An 18,185-nucleotide genomic window follows, 5' to 3' on the forward strand; every position below is an offset into this window, starting at 1 on the left:
TACTACTAAGATAGGATCAGGGTACTACTATGATAATACCAGGCTATTATCACAACGCTGCTAAGGTGCTATCAGGACAGTACTCATTTCTTAGTAGGATGCTGTCAGGCTGCTAGTAGAATATCAGTAGGATACGTCTGAGATACTACAAGAGCACTAGAAAAGATAGTGGTAAGATACTTCTGGGATACTATCAGGGCAACACTCAAACTTTTGGGATACTGTCAGCACATTACTGATACTAGTAGAATACTTTCAGACCACTACTAAGATAGTGATATAGTATAAGGATACTACTAAGATACTACCAGTTCAGTAAAAAAGGCAGCGTTAAGATACTTTTGGGCCACTATCTCTAGTACTAGTAAAGTACTACTAGTATAGTGTAAGGATATCAGCATGTTCCTATGAAGACAGTACTAAGATGCTGTTGGGATACTACTAGGATACTACAGAGATACTGGTGGTGATGTAATAGCCCTGGCAGCAGGGTTTCAGCCAGCACGGCGGCAGCAAAGGGAACTGGTGTTGTAACCTGTGAGTAGCCCAGTGCCTCACGGGCACCCTCTCCCTGCAGCTAAGGTGGCACGTCGGTGTTGAGGAGGATGGAGGCGCCGCTGGTAAGCCTGGAGGAGGAGTTCGAGGAGGGACCTGGGGACAGTGGGGGGACCCCGCAACGCACTGCGGACCCGGCGCTGGCTGAGCTGGAGAGCTTCTCGGCCGAGATGATGAGCTTCAAGTCGATGGAGGACCTGGTGCAGGAATTTGACGAGAAGCTCACCGTTTGCTTCCGCAACTACGATGCCGCCACCGAGGGTCTGGCCCCCGTGCGGGGGCGTCTCCAGGCGCAGGAAGAGGAGGAGCGCCTCCAGGATGAGGAGTGAGTAAGGCCCCCCTACTCCTGGGGACACGTGCCTCCTCGCACACCAAAATCCACCCCCCCCCCCATGCAAACTGGCTCCCTGCATTGCAGCCTGGTCATGCAACACAGCAAAGTAGTGTTGTAGTAACCTGTGAGTAAGCCCTTGCGTGGCCTGTGTGACTCCTTGCACCCTTGCGAGACTTCCCTGACGAGCTCCCTGCATTGCAGCATGATCATACAACAGACAATAGCGCTGTAGTATCCTATGAGTAAGGACTCCCTCGGGGTCTGCATGCCACCTTGCATGCTAGCAAGATACACCCCACATGCAACTCGGCCACCTGCATCACGGCGTAGTCATGCAGCAATGTGGAGTAGCTGTGTAGTATCCTATGAGTAGGCCACCCTCGGGCCTACATGCTTCCTTGCGTGGTCATGAGATAGACCCCATCCCATGGCACGCAGCCCAGCCTACCCCATTGCAGTGTGGTTGTGTAGCACATCAGAGTAGCAGTGTAGTATCCTATGAGTAACGCCCCTCTGGAGCCTATTGCACCTCCTTGCATGCTTGCAAGACCTCCGCCACATGCAAATCAGCCCCCTATGCTGTGATCATGCAGCACCTTGGAGTAGCTGTGTAGGATCCTTGGACGAGGTGTGTAGCATCTTTGGAGTAGCTGTGTAGGATCCTTGGAGTAGCTGTGCAGCATCCTATGAGGAGGCAAAGCGGGGTGCCCCATGTCGCATTGCAGGGGGTCACGGCAGGCTCAGTCTATGTGAGGAGGGTCCTGGGGGCGGGGGGGGGGTGAGTTTAAACCTGGAGTAAAGTGTGAGTAGAGCTTAGCCTCCTGCTCGCACCGTGCAAGCTCTGCACCAAGCCAGAGGGCAGCCAATTTGGGGCAAAATCCCTCCAGCCCTGTCACAATATAGTGGCATTTGCCTTAAAATCTGAATTTTCATTAAAAAAACCTTTTTTTGTTGCAAAATGCCATTTTTTGGCCAAATTTGTGGGTTTTTTTGCAGCGATTTTTATACATTAACACCTTTCTACTGGATTTTTTTGTGTTTAACTGGGATTTTTCCCCAGGCTGCCATTCCTAATACTCAGTTTCCACCATGCAAAGGGCTTGTTTTCAACCCAAAAGCCCCCAAATCTGTTTATTTTGGGTTTTTTTTTTTCCCCACCTAAATCCACTGAGGCCAAATGACTTTTCCTAATTGGCCAAATTGCTGGTTTTTCAGAGAAAAACTCATTTTGGCCCCGTGCCGGGAACGCCGCGCCGTCGCCGGCAGCCGGCTCGCGGCGCCGCTTTGTGCTGCTTATTGTGTCTTTTTTGGGTCAGTTTGGGCAAAACAGGGCTTTTTTTTTTCCTCTCTCTTGAATGAGCCCTGTGTGCACGGGCGGGGGATGGGCTGGGGCCTTAAAGGCGCTGTATTTCCCTAATTGTTAACCAATTCTTGCCATAATTAACCCAGAAATCTGCTGCTGCTGCTTGCCTGACCCGCAGGGTGCTGGCCCTTTAAGAGCAGAAAAAAAAAGCGCACATTTTGGGGGATAATTGCTTATTTTCTCCCTTATTTGCTGCGTTTTTCTTAAAAATAGGAATATACGGGTTTTGACGTGCATTTTGGGGCATTAATTTGTGAGATATGACATTTTCTAATCTCTTTTTGTACCTTTTTCCCCGTTTTTGACCTTTTTCCCCCATTTTTGACCTTCTTCCCCATTTTTGACCTTTTTCCCCATTTTTGACTTTTTCCCGAGGTCGCCACTTTCCAGCTCTTTTCTCCCGTTTTCCCTATTTTTTCCTCTTTCTCCTTCTTTTCTCCACTTTTCCACCTTTTCCCCATTTTCCCCCTCATTCCTCCTTTTTTCCTTACATTTTCTCTTTTTCCTCCATGTTCCCCTTTTTCCTCCATGTTCCCCTTTTTCCTCCACTTTTTCCTTTTTCCTCCTTTTTTTCCTTTTCCCCTCTTTTACCCCTTTCCCTCCTTCCCCATCCCCCATTTTCCCGTCTTTCCCTTTTTCCCCTTTTCCCCTTTTTTACTTTTTTCCTCATTTTTTCTTCCATTTCCCCTCTTTTACCCCCATTTTCCCTTCCTCCGCTTCCCTCCATTTTCCCCCTTTTTACTTTTTTCCCCATCTTCTCCTTACCCCTTTTCTTCCTTTTTTCTCCTCTTCTGTTTTCCCCCTTTTTCCCCCTTTTCTCCGCTTTTCTCCCCTTTTTTCCCCCTTTTCCCCCCTTTTTCCTTTTTCCCTCTTTTTTCCCCTTTTTCCCCTTCCCCCTTCCCCCCTTTTTCCCTTTTCCCCCTTTTCTCCCATTTTTCCCCTTCCCCCCTTTTCCCCCTTCCCCTGTTTTTTCCCGTTTTTTCCCATTTTTCCCTTTTTTTCCCTTTTTTCCCTTCCCCCCTTTTTTCCCCTTCCCCCCTTTTTCCCTTCCCCCCTTTTTCCCTTCCCCCCTTTTTTCCCTTTTTCCCCCTTTTTCCCCTTCCCCCCTTTCCCCTCCTTTTTCCCATTTTTTCCTTCTTTTCACCTTTTTTTCACATTTTTCCCTTTTTCCCCCACTTTTCCCCCCTTCCCCCCCTTCTTTCCCCCTTTCTCCCCATTTCCCCCCTTTCCCCCCCCTTTTTCCTCCCTTTTCCCCCCCCATTTTTCCCCCATTTTCCCCCATTCCCCCTCCCCTCTGCACCTTTTTGGGGGTGAAATCGGGCAAAATTGGTCCAGTCCTGCAGGGGAGAATCAGGCACCCCAATAGTGGCGCCGAGGAGGGGGGGGTTTAGGGGGGTCCAGGGCAGTTTTGGGGGGTTTGGGGTGGTTTTGAGGTGTTTTGGGGTGGTTTTGGGGGGTCTGGGGCACTTTTGGGGGGTTTGGGGCAGTTTTGGGGTGGTTTGGGGTGGTTTTTGGGGGGTTTGGGGCAGTTTTGGGGTGGTTTCCAGGCTATTTTGGGGGGTTTCAGGGCATCACAGCTGTTTTTTGGGGGTGTTTTGGGGTGGTTTTGGGGGTCTTTCAGGGCACTTCCGGGGTGTTTCAGGCCTGTTTCAAGGTGACGATTTGGGGGTGTTTCAGGGGAACAATTTGGGGTGCTGTGAGTGCATTTTGGGGCACTTCAGCACGTTCCAGGGCAGGATTTTGGGGAGTTTTGAGACATTTTGGGGTATTACAGAAGCGTTTTGGGGTGTTGGGCAATTGGGGGATGTCCTGAAGCATCACAGTGGCATTTTGGGGGATTTTGGGGTATCAGGGCAGCTTTTTGAGGCATTTTGGGGTGGTTTTGGGCAATATCTCAGGACAGCGTTTTGGGGTCTTTCTCAGTGGCATTTTGGGGTGTCAGAGCAGTATTTTGGGGCGTTTGAGAGCTTTTTGGGGTGGTGGTTTGGGGACAGCATTTTGAGGTGTTTCAGGGTGTTCTCCAGCAGCTTTTTGGGGCCTTTTGGAGCAATTTGGGGCAATGTTTCAGGAGAGCATTTTAGGGTATTTCTGGGTGTCGAAAGGTGGCGTTTTGGGGTGTTTTGGGGCACTTTAGGGTATTTGGGGTTTTTTTTGGGGGGTGGTGGAGCATTTCAGGGTGGCATTTTGCAGCGTTGTGGCTTTTGGGGGCATTTTTAGGTATTTCAGGATGGCATTTTGGAGCATTCCAGGGCATTTTGGAGCTTTGAGACCTTTGGGGTGTTTCAGAAGAACATTTTGGGGTGCTCCAGGGCAGCTTTTTGAGGTGTTTTGGGGTCTTTCAGAGAGGGCTTTGGGGCAGTGTTTTAGGATGGCATTTTGGGGTGTTTCTGGGGCTTTGGGGGCATTTCAAGATGTTTTGGGGGTATTTCGGGACGTGATGGTGGTGTTTTGGGGTGGCATTTTGGAGCATTTCAGGGGGGTCTTTTGGGGCATCTGGGGACATTTGGGGACATTGCAGTGGCCTTTTTGGGGGGTATTTTGATGGCAATGTTTGAGGGCATCAAGCACTGGGGCCGTATTTTGGGGTACTTTGGGGTAATTTCAGAATTTCATGATATTTTGAGAAGCTTTGGAGGCTTCTAGGGCAGCATTTGGGGGTTTCTAGGGCAGCGTTTGGGGATATTTCAGGCATCTCAGTGGTGTTTTGGGGTTTTTCCAGGCGGTATGTGGGGACATTTCGGGGTGTTTCTGGGACTGTATTTTGGGGTGTTTTGAGGCATTTTGGCCTAGCGTTTTGGGACGGCTTTCTGGGAGGGAATATTTTGGGATCGCCGCTCACCACCCACCTCCCTGCAGGGTCTGGGATGCTCTCACCGATGGCTTCGCCCCCCGGGGCTCCCCCCAGCCCTGGCTGCTCCCCGGAGCTGAGGCCCCTGACGGCACCGACTCCCAGGTATGGTTCTGCCCGCCCCCTTGACTCCCCAACCCCCCCCCGTCCCTGCATGACCCCTTGGTGATGTTGACAGCTGTCAATCAACCCCAAGGCTCAGCGACCATCAGGGCACTGCAAACTACACAAAAATGGTATTTTTGGGGTGCTGCAGCACCCACCCAGTGGCTGTCTGAATTTTAGGCGGAAAACACGCTAAAATGGGCAAAATTAAGTGTGTGGTTTGGCAATCTGGTCTTTGCCAATTTGCCCCCAAACCAGGGGTGAGGTGGTGTGGTTTTGGGGCAGAAAATAGTGTTTTCTTCGTTGTAGAGCTGTGAATAGCTGCATTTGGGGTTGTGGTAGGGTGGCAAAGATGCCCCCAAATCCACTGAATTTAACCTGTTTGGATGTTACGCAACCTGGTGCTAAAGGGGGAGAAGGTAAATTTCTTGGGTTATTTTCTGCTAAAAAGGTGAAATAACCTGTGAAAAGTGGTAAAAAAGAAGGTGCCTCCCTGTCCAACATCTCCATCCATCACCTCCCCATCCAGCGTTCCCCTGTGACATCTCCCCATCCAATGTCCCCATCCAGTGTCTCCATCTGGTCTCTTCCCCAGTCAGCTTCACCATCCATCGTCTCCCCATCCAACATCCCCAGCATCTCCAACACCTCCCCATCCAATGTCACCATCCAATATAGTAATTAAAACATCTCTTCATCCAACATCTCCATCCAACATCTCCATCCAACGTACCTGTGCTTCTCCCTGTCCAGCTTCCCGGTCCAATGTCTCCATCCAACAACTCTCCACCCAGTGTCTCTCCATCCAACATCTCTATCCATCTCCTTGCAACACCTCCCCATCCAGGTGGTGTTCATCGTCTCCCTCTCCAGTGTCTCCATCCAGCATCCCCAGCCAACGTCCCTGTCCAAAGTCCCAGCCAACATCCCTATCCAACAGCTCCATCCATCTCTATCCACTGTCCCTGTCTGACATCCTCCCATCAAAGCTTCCATCCCATGTCTCCATCCAACATCCCCGTCCAACATCCCCATCCAACATCTCCATCCGTCTCTATCCACTGTCCCTGTCCGACATCCTCCCATCCAATGTTCCCATCCCATGTCTCCACCCAACATCCCCACCCAACATCTCCATCCATCTCTATCCACTGTCCCTGTCCAACATCCTCCCATCCAATGTTCCCATCCCGTGTCTCCACCCAACATCCCTGTCCAACATCTCCATCCAATGCCCTCATCCAACATCTCCCCATCCAACATCTCCCTGTCCAACATCCCCATCTGATGCCTCCATCCGATGTCTCCCCATGCAAACCTTGCCGTGCAGCGTGTCCCCCCCAAGCTGTGGTTCCCTGGTGGCTCTGCCTGGGCCAGGGCCACGGCTGGGGCCATGCTGGGGCCATCCCCGGGCCGGGCCGGGCCTGCGGTGCCACCAAGGCCACGCAGCTTGTGTCTCCCGCAGCTCTGCGAGAAGGAGGAGGAGGAAGAGGAGCTCACCGAGAGGAGTGAGCAAGACTCAGGCATCAACGAGGAGCCGCTGCTGACAGCTGAGCAGGTACCCGGGCCCCTGTGGGCGCCTGAACGCCTGTGCGTCCCCCAAAAACCAGGCTTAAGGCCCCCAACATGGCCTCAGCCCACCCCAGCCCCGTGGCCATGGGCTGAAAGCACAAAAGAAGGCCCAATCCCATCATCTTGGGATGCGGGATGCAGGGCGCAGGATGTGGATTTAGATGTAGACGGAGATGCAGGCTGTGGGCGCCGATGTGGGATCTGGGTGCAGATGGGAACGTGGGGTGCAAGCGCTGGATGCAAACAGTTGGCAGGGGATGAAGGATGAAAACATGGGGGGCAGAGGCGGGATGCAGATGCGGGATGCAGGTGCCAGATGCGGGGTTGCAGATGCAGATGCAGGGCGCGGATGCTGGATGGAGGGTGCAGGTGCACATACAGGATCCAAGATGCACGTGGAGGGTGAAGGGCAAAGGGAGCAGGACGCAGACGTGGGTGCGGGATGCAGATTTGGAGGTAGATGCAGGCCCGGGGTGCGAGCAGCCATGGCGGGGGTGTGAGCATGGGATGTGGGATTTGGATGCAGATGGGAATGTGGGATGCAGCTGCAGGATGCAAATGGAGGACGCAGGGTGCAGATGGATGCAAATGCAGGTGCGGATGCAGGAGGAAGGGAGGAGGATGCAGATGGAGGATGAAGGATGCAGATGGAGGATGCAGGTGCAGGGTGAAGGACACGGACGCAGCATGCGGGTGCAGGACATGGATGCAAATGCAGGTGCGGATGCAGGAGGAAGGGAGGAGGATGCAGATGGAGGATGCAGGTGCAGGGTGAAGGGAGCAGGTTGCAGATGTGGGTGCAGGATGCGGATGCAGCGTGTGGGTGCAGGACACAGATGCAGCGTGCAGGTGCAGATGCAGGGTGGAGCTGGGGGCTGCAGGGTGTAGGTGCAAGGTGCAGATGGAGGATGCTGATGCCCTGCAGGTCATCGAGGAGCTGGAGGAGCTGATGCAGAGTTCGCCTGACCCCGAAGCCGACCCTGAGGGCGAGGAGGAGGAAGAGGAGGAGGAGGAGGAGGAAACCGAGGCCGATGCTGAAGGTGGCGGCAGGGGCACGGAGCCCATCCTTCTGCGTGAGCTGCGTGCTTTCTCCCCTGCCTTCAACAACAACTGCTCCCATGAAGGTATGGCCAGCAAAATCCAGGCCAGTCACTTTTTGGGGACAATTCCAACCAAATTGGACAGTTGAGTCTCTCCAGGTTTCAGGGCTGGCTTCCTCCAGTGTTCACACGCTCTTTGGCCAGGAGGGGGCTCTTGGCAACAAAATTAAGCCCACATGGATCTTGCGTTTAATATTGAGCTTTAACGGCACCCGGGGTTTCGCCAAGGCCACCGTGCATTCTGCAAAACGCCTCATGTGTCGTGCGTTGCATTCAATGCCTTTTGCTAAAAGCGTTGCGCCTTTCCCTGAAGCACCCGGTGTTTTGAAAAACACACTGTGCCGTTTGTTAAATGTACCGTGCCTTGCATCGGCGGTGTTGTGCACTGAGCTTTTTGCTCCACTTGCCATGCGTTTTGCAAAAATGCCTGGTGTGCTCTGCATTTTGCTGTTTGCATCCTGCATTTCAGGAAATGCACTTTCTTGGCAGGACCGTGCCTGTGACTGTGCCAGGCGCTTCACTGAGCCGTGCATGGTGCATGTTCCTAACTGCACTGTGCGTTTTGCAGAGTGTTTCACTCCCCTGAATGCACCGAGTGCCACTAAATGCACTCTGCACCGGGCGTTTTCCTGATTGCACCATGCATTTTCCTAAATACGTGGAAAATATGGTGGTGCTCTTCACCAATTGCGTTATGCATTTACCCAGGAGCACCGTGCATGCTGCTAAGTGCACCATGCATTTCACTGATTGCACCGTGCAGCACGCGATGCATTTCTCCACGTGCACTGCGCGTGCCGCTAAATGCACCGTACACTACACTTTTCACGAATGGCATGGTGCATGTCACTAATTGCCCAGGCATTTTGCTAATTGCGCATTCCCCTGATTGCACAGGGCATTTCACTGATTGCACCATGCATGTCACTAATTGCACCAATTGTCATTAATTCTGTAATTGCTGTGAGCACAGCATTTATGACACTGGGCATTTCGGTAATTGCACGATGTCTTTATTTATTGGTGGTCCAATAAATGCACTGTGCAGCTCATGTGGTGCATTTTAACAGTTTAGCGTGCGTTTCACTAATTGCACTGCGCACGTCGTGAATTGCCCTGGGAATTTCACTAAATGCAGTGTGTGTTCACTTGCACCATGCACGTCACTGATTGCACCGGCGTATCACTGATTCCCCTGCAGTAATTGCATTGTGCATATCACTAATTGCACCAGGCATGTTACTCGTTGCACCAGGCACGTCACTAGTTGCATCAGGTGTTTCACTCATGCACGATCCATTTCACTGATTGTTCCAAGCATCTCACTAATTATATCAGGCCTTTTACTAATTGCACTATGTATTTCACTAATTGCACCGGGCATCCCACTAATTGCACCAGGTATTTCCCTAGTTGCAGCGTGCATTGCACTTGCTGCATAGGTTGCCTCACCGGTTGCACCGGGCAGCCCACTCATTGCCCTGTGCATCTTCATAATTGCTGTGTGCATCTTACCGACTGCAAGAAGCATTTTGCAAACCGTAGGGTGCCTTTCCCTAATTGCACCATGCATGTCAGTGAATGCACTGGGCAGGTAACTGGTTGCAATGGACACTGCAGTAATTGCTCCAGGCATATGACTAGTTGCACTGTGCGTTTCACTAATTGCACTGCGCATTTCAATTCTTGCACCATGCATTGCACTTATTGCACTGAGAGCATTTAACTTACTGCCCTGGGCATTTCACTTATTGCACCGGGCATTTCATTTATTGCGCTAGGCATTTCACATCAGTGAAATTTTTTGCATTTGCATTTGCAAATTTATTGCACCGGGCATTTCATTTATTGCACCAAGCATTGCACTTATTGCACTGTGCATCACACTTACTGCACCAAGCATTTCATTTATTGCACTGGGCACTGCACTTATTGCACTGAGCATTTCCCTTATTGCACTGGGCATTGCACTTACTGCACTGAGCATTTCACTTATTGCATTGTGCATTGCACTTATTGCACCAAGCATTGCAGTTACTGCACTGAGCATTGCAGTTATTGCAGTGTGCATTGCACTTACTGCACCAGGCGTTTCACTGGTTGCGCTAGGCAGCCCATTAATCGCCCCGTGTGTCTTAATAATTGCACTGGGCACGTCTCTAAGGGCACGGTGCATCTCCCCATGGGCGCATGCCCGTCTCTAACCGCGACGCCTGGGCGGCAGGGCTGGGGCGGCTGTCGGCGCGGGAGCTGGCGGCGGTGGCGGGGCGCGCGGAGGCAGCGAGCCGGGCGCTGTCGGCGGAGCTGGTGGCGCAGTTGGCGCGGCGGGACGAGCTGGCCTTCGAGAAGGAGGTGAAGACGGCGTTCATCGGGGCGCTGCTGGCGGTGCAGGGGGAGCAGCGGGAGCAGCGGGAGGCCGCCCGTCGTCGCCGTCGCGACAGGGGGCTGAGCCTGCAAGGGGGGCGTCCCGAGCGCGGGAACCACATGCCCCGGAAGGTGGGGGACACCGCGGGGACGGGGAATGGGGGGATTTGGGATGGGGTGGGGGGGTGGGGACAGGGGGACACGGGGAGGGATGGGGGGATGGGGATGAAGGGACAGGGACACAGGGCAGGGCGGTGCGGGGACAGGGGGACACGGGGCGGGGGGTGACGGATGGGGGGATGTGGGAAGGGATGGGGGGACACGGGGCAGGGGGATGTGGGGACGGGATGGGGCAGAGGGACATGGGACAGGGGCATGAGGGATGGGGGGACATGGGACAGGGGGATGTGGGGACGGGGACACAGGACGACGGGATGTGGGGACGGGATGGGGGACAGGGGATGGGGCAGAGGGACATGGGACAGGGGGATGCGGGGACAGGGGATGGGGCAGAGGGACACAGGACAGGAGGCTGAGGGATGGGGGGACATGGGAAGGGATGGGGGGACACGGGACGACGGGATCTGGGGACAGGGGATGGGGCAGAGGGACATGGGACAGGGACACGGGGCAGGAGACTGAGGGATGGGGGGACATGGGAAGGGATGGGGGGACACGGGATGATGGGATGTGGGGACGGGATGGGTGACAGGATGGGACGGGGGATGAGGGATGGGGGACATGGGACAGGGGGATGCAGAGGGACATGGGACAGGGGCATGAGGGATGGGGGGACACAGGGCAGGGGGATGTGGGGACAGGGACACGGGGCAGGGGGATGAGGGATGGGGAGACATGGGACAGGGGGATGTGGGGACAGAGGATGGGGCAGGAGGATGAGGGATGGGGGGACATGGGACAGGGGGATGTGGGGACAGAGGATGGGGCAGGAGGATGAGGGATGGGGGGACATGGGAAGGGATGGAGGGACAGGGGACGACGGGATGTGGGGACAGGGGATGGGGCAGAGGGACATGGGACGGGGACACGGGGCAGGAGGCTGAGGGATGGGGGGACATGGGAAAGGATGGGGGGACGTGGGACAATGGCATGTGGGGACAGGATGGGTGACAGGATGGGATGGGGGATGAGGGATGGGGGACATGTGACAGGGGGATGCGGGGATGGGGACACAGGACGATGGGATGCAGGAACGGGATGGGTGATGGGATGGGGCAGAGGGACATGGGACGGGGACACGGGGCAGGGGGTGAGGGATGGGGGGACGTGGGACAGGGGATGGGGGACAGGAGATGGGGCAGAGGGACATGGGACAGGGGGATGAGAGATGGAGGGACAGGGGATGACGGGATGTGGGGATGGGATGGGGCAGAGGGACATGGGATGGGGACACAGGGCAGGAGGCTGAGGGATGGGGGGACGTGGGACAGGGGGATGTGGGGACAGGGGATGGGGCAGAGGGACACGGGGCAGGGGGATGAGGGATGGGGGACAGGGACAGGGATGAGGGGACATGGGACAGGGGAATGCGGGGACGGAGACACAGGATGACGGGATGCGGGAACAGGGGATGGGTGATGGGATGGGGCAGAGGGACATGGGCCAGGGGGATGCGGGGACAGGGGATGGGGCAGAGGGACATGGGATGGGGACACGGGGCTGGGGGATGAGGGATGGGGGGACTTGGGAAGGGATGGGGGACACGGGACGATGGGATGTGGGGACGGGATGGGTGACAGGATGGGGCAGAGGGACATGGGACAGGGGGATGAGGGATGGGGGGATGGGGACAGGGATGAGGGGACATGGGACAGGGGGATGCGGGGACAGGGGATGGGTGACAGGGGATGGGGCAGAGGGACATGGGACAGGGGGATGCAGGATGGGGGACAGGGACGGGGATGAAGGGACATGGGCCAGGGGGATGCGGGGACAGGGGATGGGGCAGAGGGACATGGGACAGGGGACACAGGGCAGGGGGATGAGGGGACAGGATGGCAGGACATGGGGATGGGGGGCTGGGGAGGCAGGAGAGGGGATGGGGCAGGGGGACATGGGGACAGGAGGATGGGGGGACATGGGTTTGGGCAGATGGGGGACATGGGGACGGGGGGGACATGGTTGGGAGTCGGGGAGCCGGGGGGACGTTGGTGCCGTGGGCGATGTCCGTGTCCCCGGGAGGTGACAGGGTGACACGTGCGTCCCCAGCGCTTCAGCATGGAGGGCATCTCCAGCATCCTGCACTCGGGCCTGCGCCAGACCTTCGGCCCCGCTGCCAATGAGAAGCAGGTGCCCTTTTCCCCCTTTTTCCCCCCAAAATTGCCCAAAATTGCCCAAATCTCTCCCCTCTCACCCCTGCTCCATCCCCCTGCATCCCCCTTTTAATTTCACAACCCCACTCCGTCCTGCACCCCCCGCTAATCCATGTTGCAAAAAAATCACCATTTTTCACCCCGAAAAACCCTCCCTAAGCAGGGGTTTGCATTAGGGCGGCTTTTGCAGCCTGCGATTCATTCCGTACCCCCCCAAATTTCTGCAAACTCCATGCAAGCGCAGGAAAATGGCGGATGCATTCTGCTTTTGCACCAATTTGGGGTGATTTGCCTCAAGGCGGTGCAAAAAACAGGCAGTTTTGTGCCATCTGGGTGGTTTTGGGGGTGGTATTTTGTATTTTTTTTGCTTGCAGTACCTGAACACGGTGATTCCCTACGAGAAGAAGGGGTCACCCCCCTCTGTCGAGGACCTGCAAATGCTTACTAACAGTGAGTATTCGTTCCAAGGCGCCGTTTTGGGGCAGAATTGGATGTTTTGCATCGCTGCGGCGTGGGCGATGGGGGCTGCAAAGGCACATTTCGCCTTGCTGCGGTGGCCGCAGTTTGGGTGCATCCACACCACGCAGCCCATTTGGGGTGCAGTCCCCTTTTTTGCATCATTGCAGCACGGGCGATTTGAGGTGCAATCACCCGTGTTGCATCGTTGCAACCCATTTTCGGGGGGGGGGGGGAAGACACATTTTGCAGCACAGCAGCATGGTTTGGGGTGCGATCGCCCATTTTGCATCACAGCACAGCTGATTTGCAGCACCCCGCCCCACCCCCCCCACCCCCCGCCGTTTTTGCACCCTACACCAGCGCCGATTTGGGGGTCGAACACCCATTCTGCATTGCCGTGGACCGGCCGGTTGGGGGTGGAAGTGCTTGGTTTGGATGCTCCCAGGCCTGGTGCATTGTGGGAAACTCCAGCGGTGTCTCCGTGGTGACCATGGGGCTGGTTTTGGGGGGGAAAAGGGCCATTTGGGGGGCAGGGGGGCCGGCCTCACGGCTCCGTTCCCCCTCGCAGTCCTGTTTGCCATGAAGGAGGGGAACGAGAAGGTGCCCACACTGCTCACGGACTACATCCTCAAAGGTATCTGCTCCCCTCATGCATCCCCCGTGCAGCCTTTGTGCAGCTCCTGTGCAGCCCTTGTGCCTCTCTGCATCCACTGTGGAGCCCTTCTGCATCCTCGTGCATCTCCCTTGCATCCTTCATGCATCTCCTGTGGATCCTCGTGCATCTCCCTTGCATCCTTCATGCATCTCCTGTGGATCCTCGTGCATCTCCCTTGCATCCTTCATGCATCTCCCTTGCATCCTCGTGCATCTCCCTTGCATCCTCCATGCATCTCCTGTGCATCCTTGTGCATCTCCCTTGCATCCTTCATGCATCTCCTGTGCATCCTTGTGCATCTCCCTTGCATCTTGTGTGCATCCCTCATGCATCCTTCGTGCATCTCCACGCATCCCTTACACATCTCTGGTGCATCTCCCTTGCATCCTTCATGCATCTCCTGTGCATCCTTGTGCATCTCCCTTGCATCTTGTGTGCATCCCTCATGCATCCTTCGTGCATCTCCACGCATCCCTTGCACATCTCTGGTGCATCCTTCGTGCATCCTCTCTGAATCCCAGGTACATCTTGTGTGCATCCCTCGTGCATCCTTCATGCATCTCCCATGCATCCTTTCTGCATCCTTGTGCATCTCCCTTGCATCCTCCATGCATCTCCCTTGCATCTTGTGTGCATCCCTCATGCAGCCTTCATGCACCCCTTACGCATCTCTGGTGCATCCTTCATGCATCCTCTGTGAATCCCGGGTACATCTCCTGTGCATCCTTTGTGCAGGCCTCGTGCATCCTCACACACCTTTGTAGATCACTGCGCAGCCTCCTTGCACCATTACCGTCTGCTTCCTTCATGCAGCCTCACGAACCCCTGCGCACCCCTCTTCACCCCTCATGCACCATCGTGCAGCCCTGCTCTGCATCCCTCAAGCATCCCCATTCATCCTCTGTGCATGTCCTGGGCATCCCTGGGCATCCCTGGGCATCTCCCACACAGTTCTTGTGCATCCTCCTGCATCCTTGTGCATCCCTCGTGCACCCTTCATGCACCAATCTTGTGCATTCCTCGTGCATCCCTCCCATGTTCCTCCTGCATCCTCTGTGCATCTCACTTGCAGCCACTGGGCAGCCTCATGCAGCACTCGTGTGCTTGTGCATCCTTATGCGCTCATGCACGCTCATGCATCCTTTCTGCATGTGCATGTGTGCATGCTCATGCACCCTTGCACACCCACTGTGCACACTTGTGGATCCTCATGCAACCCCCATGCAGGCTTGTGCATCATTGTGCACCCTTGTACACCCTTGTGTATCCTAGTGCATGCCTGTGCACTCTTGTGCATCCCAGTGCAAGCCTGTGCATCATTGTGCACCCTCGTGCATCATGGTGTGTGCTCGTGCATCATTGTGCATCCTCATGCATCCCTGTGCACGCTTGTGCATTATCATGGATCCTCATGCATCCCTGTGCACACTCATACATCATCGTGCATCCCCGTGCATGCTCATGCATCATCATGCATCCCCATGCATCCTTGTGCATCCCCATGCCTGCTCGAGCACGCTTGTGCATCATCGTGCATCCTCATGCATCCCTGTGCACGCTTGTGCATCATCATGCATCTTCATGCATGCTTTTGCATCACTGTGCACACTTGTGCAGCATCATGCACTCATGCATCCCCGTGCAGGCTCGTGTATCATCTTGTATCGTCATGCATCCCCATGCATGCTCATGCATCCCTGTGCACGCTTGTGCATCATCATGCATCCCTGTGCATGCTCATGCATCATCGTGCATCCTCATGCATCCCTGTGCTGCATCATCATGCATCCTCATGCATCCCTGTGCATGCTCATGCATCCTCGTGCATCCCCATGCACGCTTGTGCATCATCGTGCATCCCTATGCAGGCTCGTGCATCCTCATGCATCCCCATGCACACTTGTGCATCATCGTGCATCCCTGTGCACGCTCGTGCATCCCCGTGCACGCTTGTGCATCATCATGCATCCCTGTGCACGCTCGTGCATCCTCATGCATCCCCATGCACGCTTGTGCATCATCGTGCATCCCTGTGCATGCTCGTGCATCCTCATGCATCCCCATACATCCCCATGCACGCTTGTGCATCATCATGCATCCCTGTGCACGCTCATGCATCATCATGCATCCTCATGCATCCCTGTGCACGCTCATGCATCATTGTGCATCCTCATGCATATTCGTGCATCTCTGTGCACACTCGTGCATCATGGTGAATCCCCGTGCACGCTCATGCATCGTCATGCATACTTGTGCATCCCCGTGCATGCTCGTGCATCCTTATGCGTCCTCATGCATCATGGTGCTTCCCCGTGCACGCTCGGGCACCATCGCATGCCCCCGTGCAACCCCGTCCCACCCTGGTGCACCCTCGCGCGCGCGGGTGCCCACCCACGACCTCTCTCTTTGCAGTGCTCTGCCCAACCTGATGCAGCGCTGCCCTTGCACCCCCCAACCCCGGCCGCCCCCCGAAAACGGGGCCAAACCCGAGGAAAATGGGTCGCCCGCGGCCCCCCCCCCCCCCGCGCTCCCCCCACCTTTGCACAGCTGGGAAATAAATAATTCGTTTCATTAATTAAGCAACCGGCCTCCGGCCTCTTCATCCCCCTGTTCGCAACGTCATTTTGCAACTTTTCAATAGAAAAAAATGCACTTTTGGGGGCAGAAAATGCCGCTAAGGCCATTTTGCTGCCATGCTCATGAATATGCAGTATTTTATAAAAGCAAAATTTGGCGGTAAATCCCATTTTGAGGGGATTTTCCCCCGTTTTAGCTTTTCCACAGCCCCATTTTCTGTGAAAAAATGTGCCAAAATCACCTTTTTCCTCTCAGAAAAATCAGCCCGTGAATTAGCAATGGCTCATTGGGGGGGGGGGGGGGGAGCTGCCATTTTGGGGAGATTTCCTCATTTTGGGGAGCAAATTCAGTCATTTTGGGGGGAAGTCAATCATTTTGGGGAGATTTCCTCATTTTGTGGAGCAAATTCACTCATTTTGCAGGGAAGTCACTCATTTTGGGGAGCAAATTCAGTCATTTTGGGGGGAAGTCACTTATTTTGGGGAGAATTACATATTTTGGGGAGCAAATTCAGTCATTTTTTGGGGGGAAGTCACTTATTTTGGGGAGATTTCCTCATTTTGGGGAGCAAATTCAGTCATTTGGGGGGGGAAGTCACTTATTTTGGAGAGATTTAGTCATTTTGGGGAGCAAATGCAGTCATTTTGGGGGGAAGTCACTTATTTTGGGGGAGATTTTCTCATTTTGGGGAGCAAATGCAGTCATTTTGGGGGGAAGTCACTTATTTTGGGGAGATTTAGTCATTTTGGGGAGCAAACTGAGTCATTTTGGGGGGAAGTCACTTATTTTGGGGAGTATCGTTCAATTGGGGGAAATACCAAAATACCGCTTTTTGGGGGAAACACTTCAATTTTGGGGAGCATCCCTCAGTTTTGGAGAGTAGCACTCATTTTGGGGTGAGCATCACTCATTTTGGGGGAGAATCACTCATTTTTGAAGAACATAATTCATTTTGGGGAGATCATCACACATTTTGGGGGAGAATCATGCATTTTGGGGTAAGCATCACACATTTTTGGAGAATGTAACTCATTTTTGGAGAATATAACTCATTTTGGGGAGAGCATCACATATTTTGGGGGAGAATCACTCATTTTGGGTTAAAATTATGAAGCTTGTTTTTGGGGGGCCATCGCTTTTGGAAGCATAAATCCTATTTGTGCCGTGGTGCTCGCTTGCGGATTTGGGTCGCTTCATCCATTTTGGAGCTTATTTCGCGTCTTTGAGGGGAGTTTTGCCCATTTTGGGGGGTTATTCACCCATTTTGGGGCTTCTCTGCTCGCAGGAAGAAGCTGCCAATAAAATACAGCTGCGAAACCTCATCTCGTAGCACTTTATAATAAATGGCCATGAATTAATACTAAATTACAATGAATCCTTTATGAAATTACAGATTACATTCACGCCAGATCAGTATCGAAAAATAGGCTTTTCTGCCCATTGCATCACTCGTTTTTTTTTTCCCCCCAGCTGCTGTTTGTTTTTTTTTCTCAACTCCTCAAGAGCCAAAAAAAAAAAAAGGACAAAACCGGCAAAAAGCCGCCAAAAAAAAAAATATCCTTCTTACAGAAACCTGCATTTACAGGAGGAACCTGCAGAAGAAAATTCCTTTATTATTTTTGCCCCGCATCACCCGGGTTTGCTTTTGCCTTTCCCCCACACCACGTTTTAAGGCGAAATTCGCCCTTTTGCTAGCATTTATTAAAAAAAAAAACAAAATACGTTGTTGTTTTTCCAGTACCACCCTCCCCCATGGCTCGTCTGGCGTAAAACACCGTTTTCCCACGCGGGTGGATAACACCAGGGAGAAACCATCTTTCCAGCAACAACATTGAATTTCACCTGGGTGAATCTTGGGGGTCACCATTCAATTTTGGGTGAAAATCTGCATTTTTTAAACCCATTTTTCCCCCCATTTTT

At 53.9% G+C, this 18,185-nt stretch overlaps 1 protein-coding gene across 1 annotated transcript; it reads left to right on the top strand.

Annotated features, from left to right (window-relative positions):
* Positions 1–605: 605 nt before the first annotated feature.
* Positions 606–16,240, top strand: FEZ1 (fasciculation and elongation protein zeta 1; the record flags this gene model as incomplete). Its single annotated transcript, XM_082330667.1, has 9 exons — positions 606–880; positions 5,109–5,205; positions 6,671–6,763; positions 7,703–7,901; positions 10,102–10,373; positions 12,471–12,551; positions 12,949–13,024; positions 13,602–13,667; positions 16,101–16,240. The coding sequence occupies 9 exons, from the start codon at positions 606–608 to the stop codon at positions 16,115–16,117; spliced, it is 1,176 nt and encodes a 391-aa protein (XP_082186793.1). The 3' UTR covers positions 16,118–16,240.
* Positions 16,241–18,185: the final 1,945 nt, after the last annotated feature.

Source organism: Platalea leucorodia (assembly GCF_965183815.1).
Source record: "Platalea leucorodia genome assembly, chromosome: 20".
NCBI lineage: Eukaryota > Metazoa > Chordata > Aves > Pelecaniformes > Threskiornithidae > Platalea > Platalea leucorodia.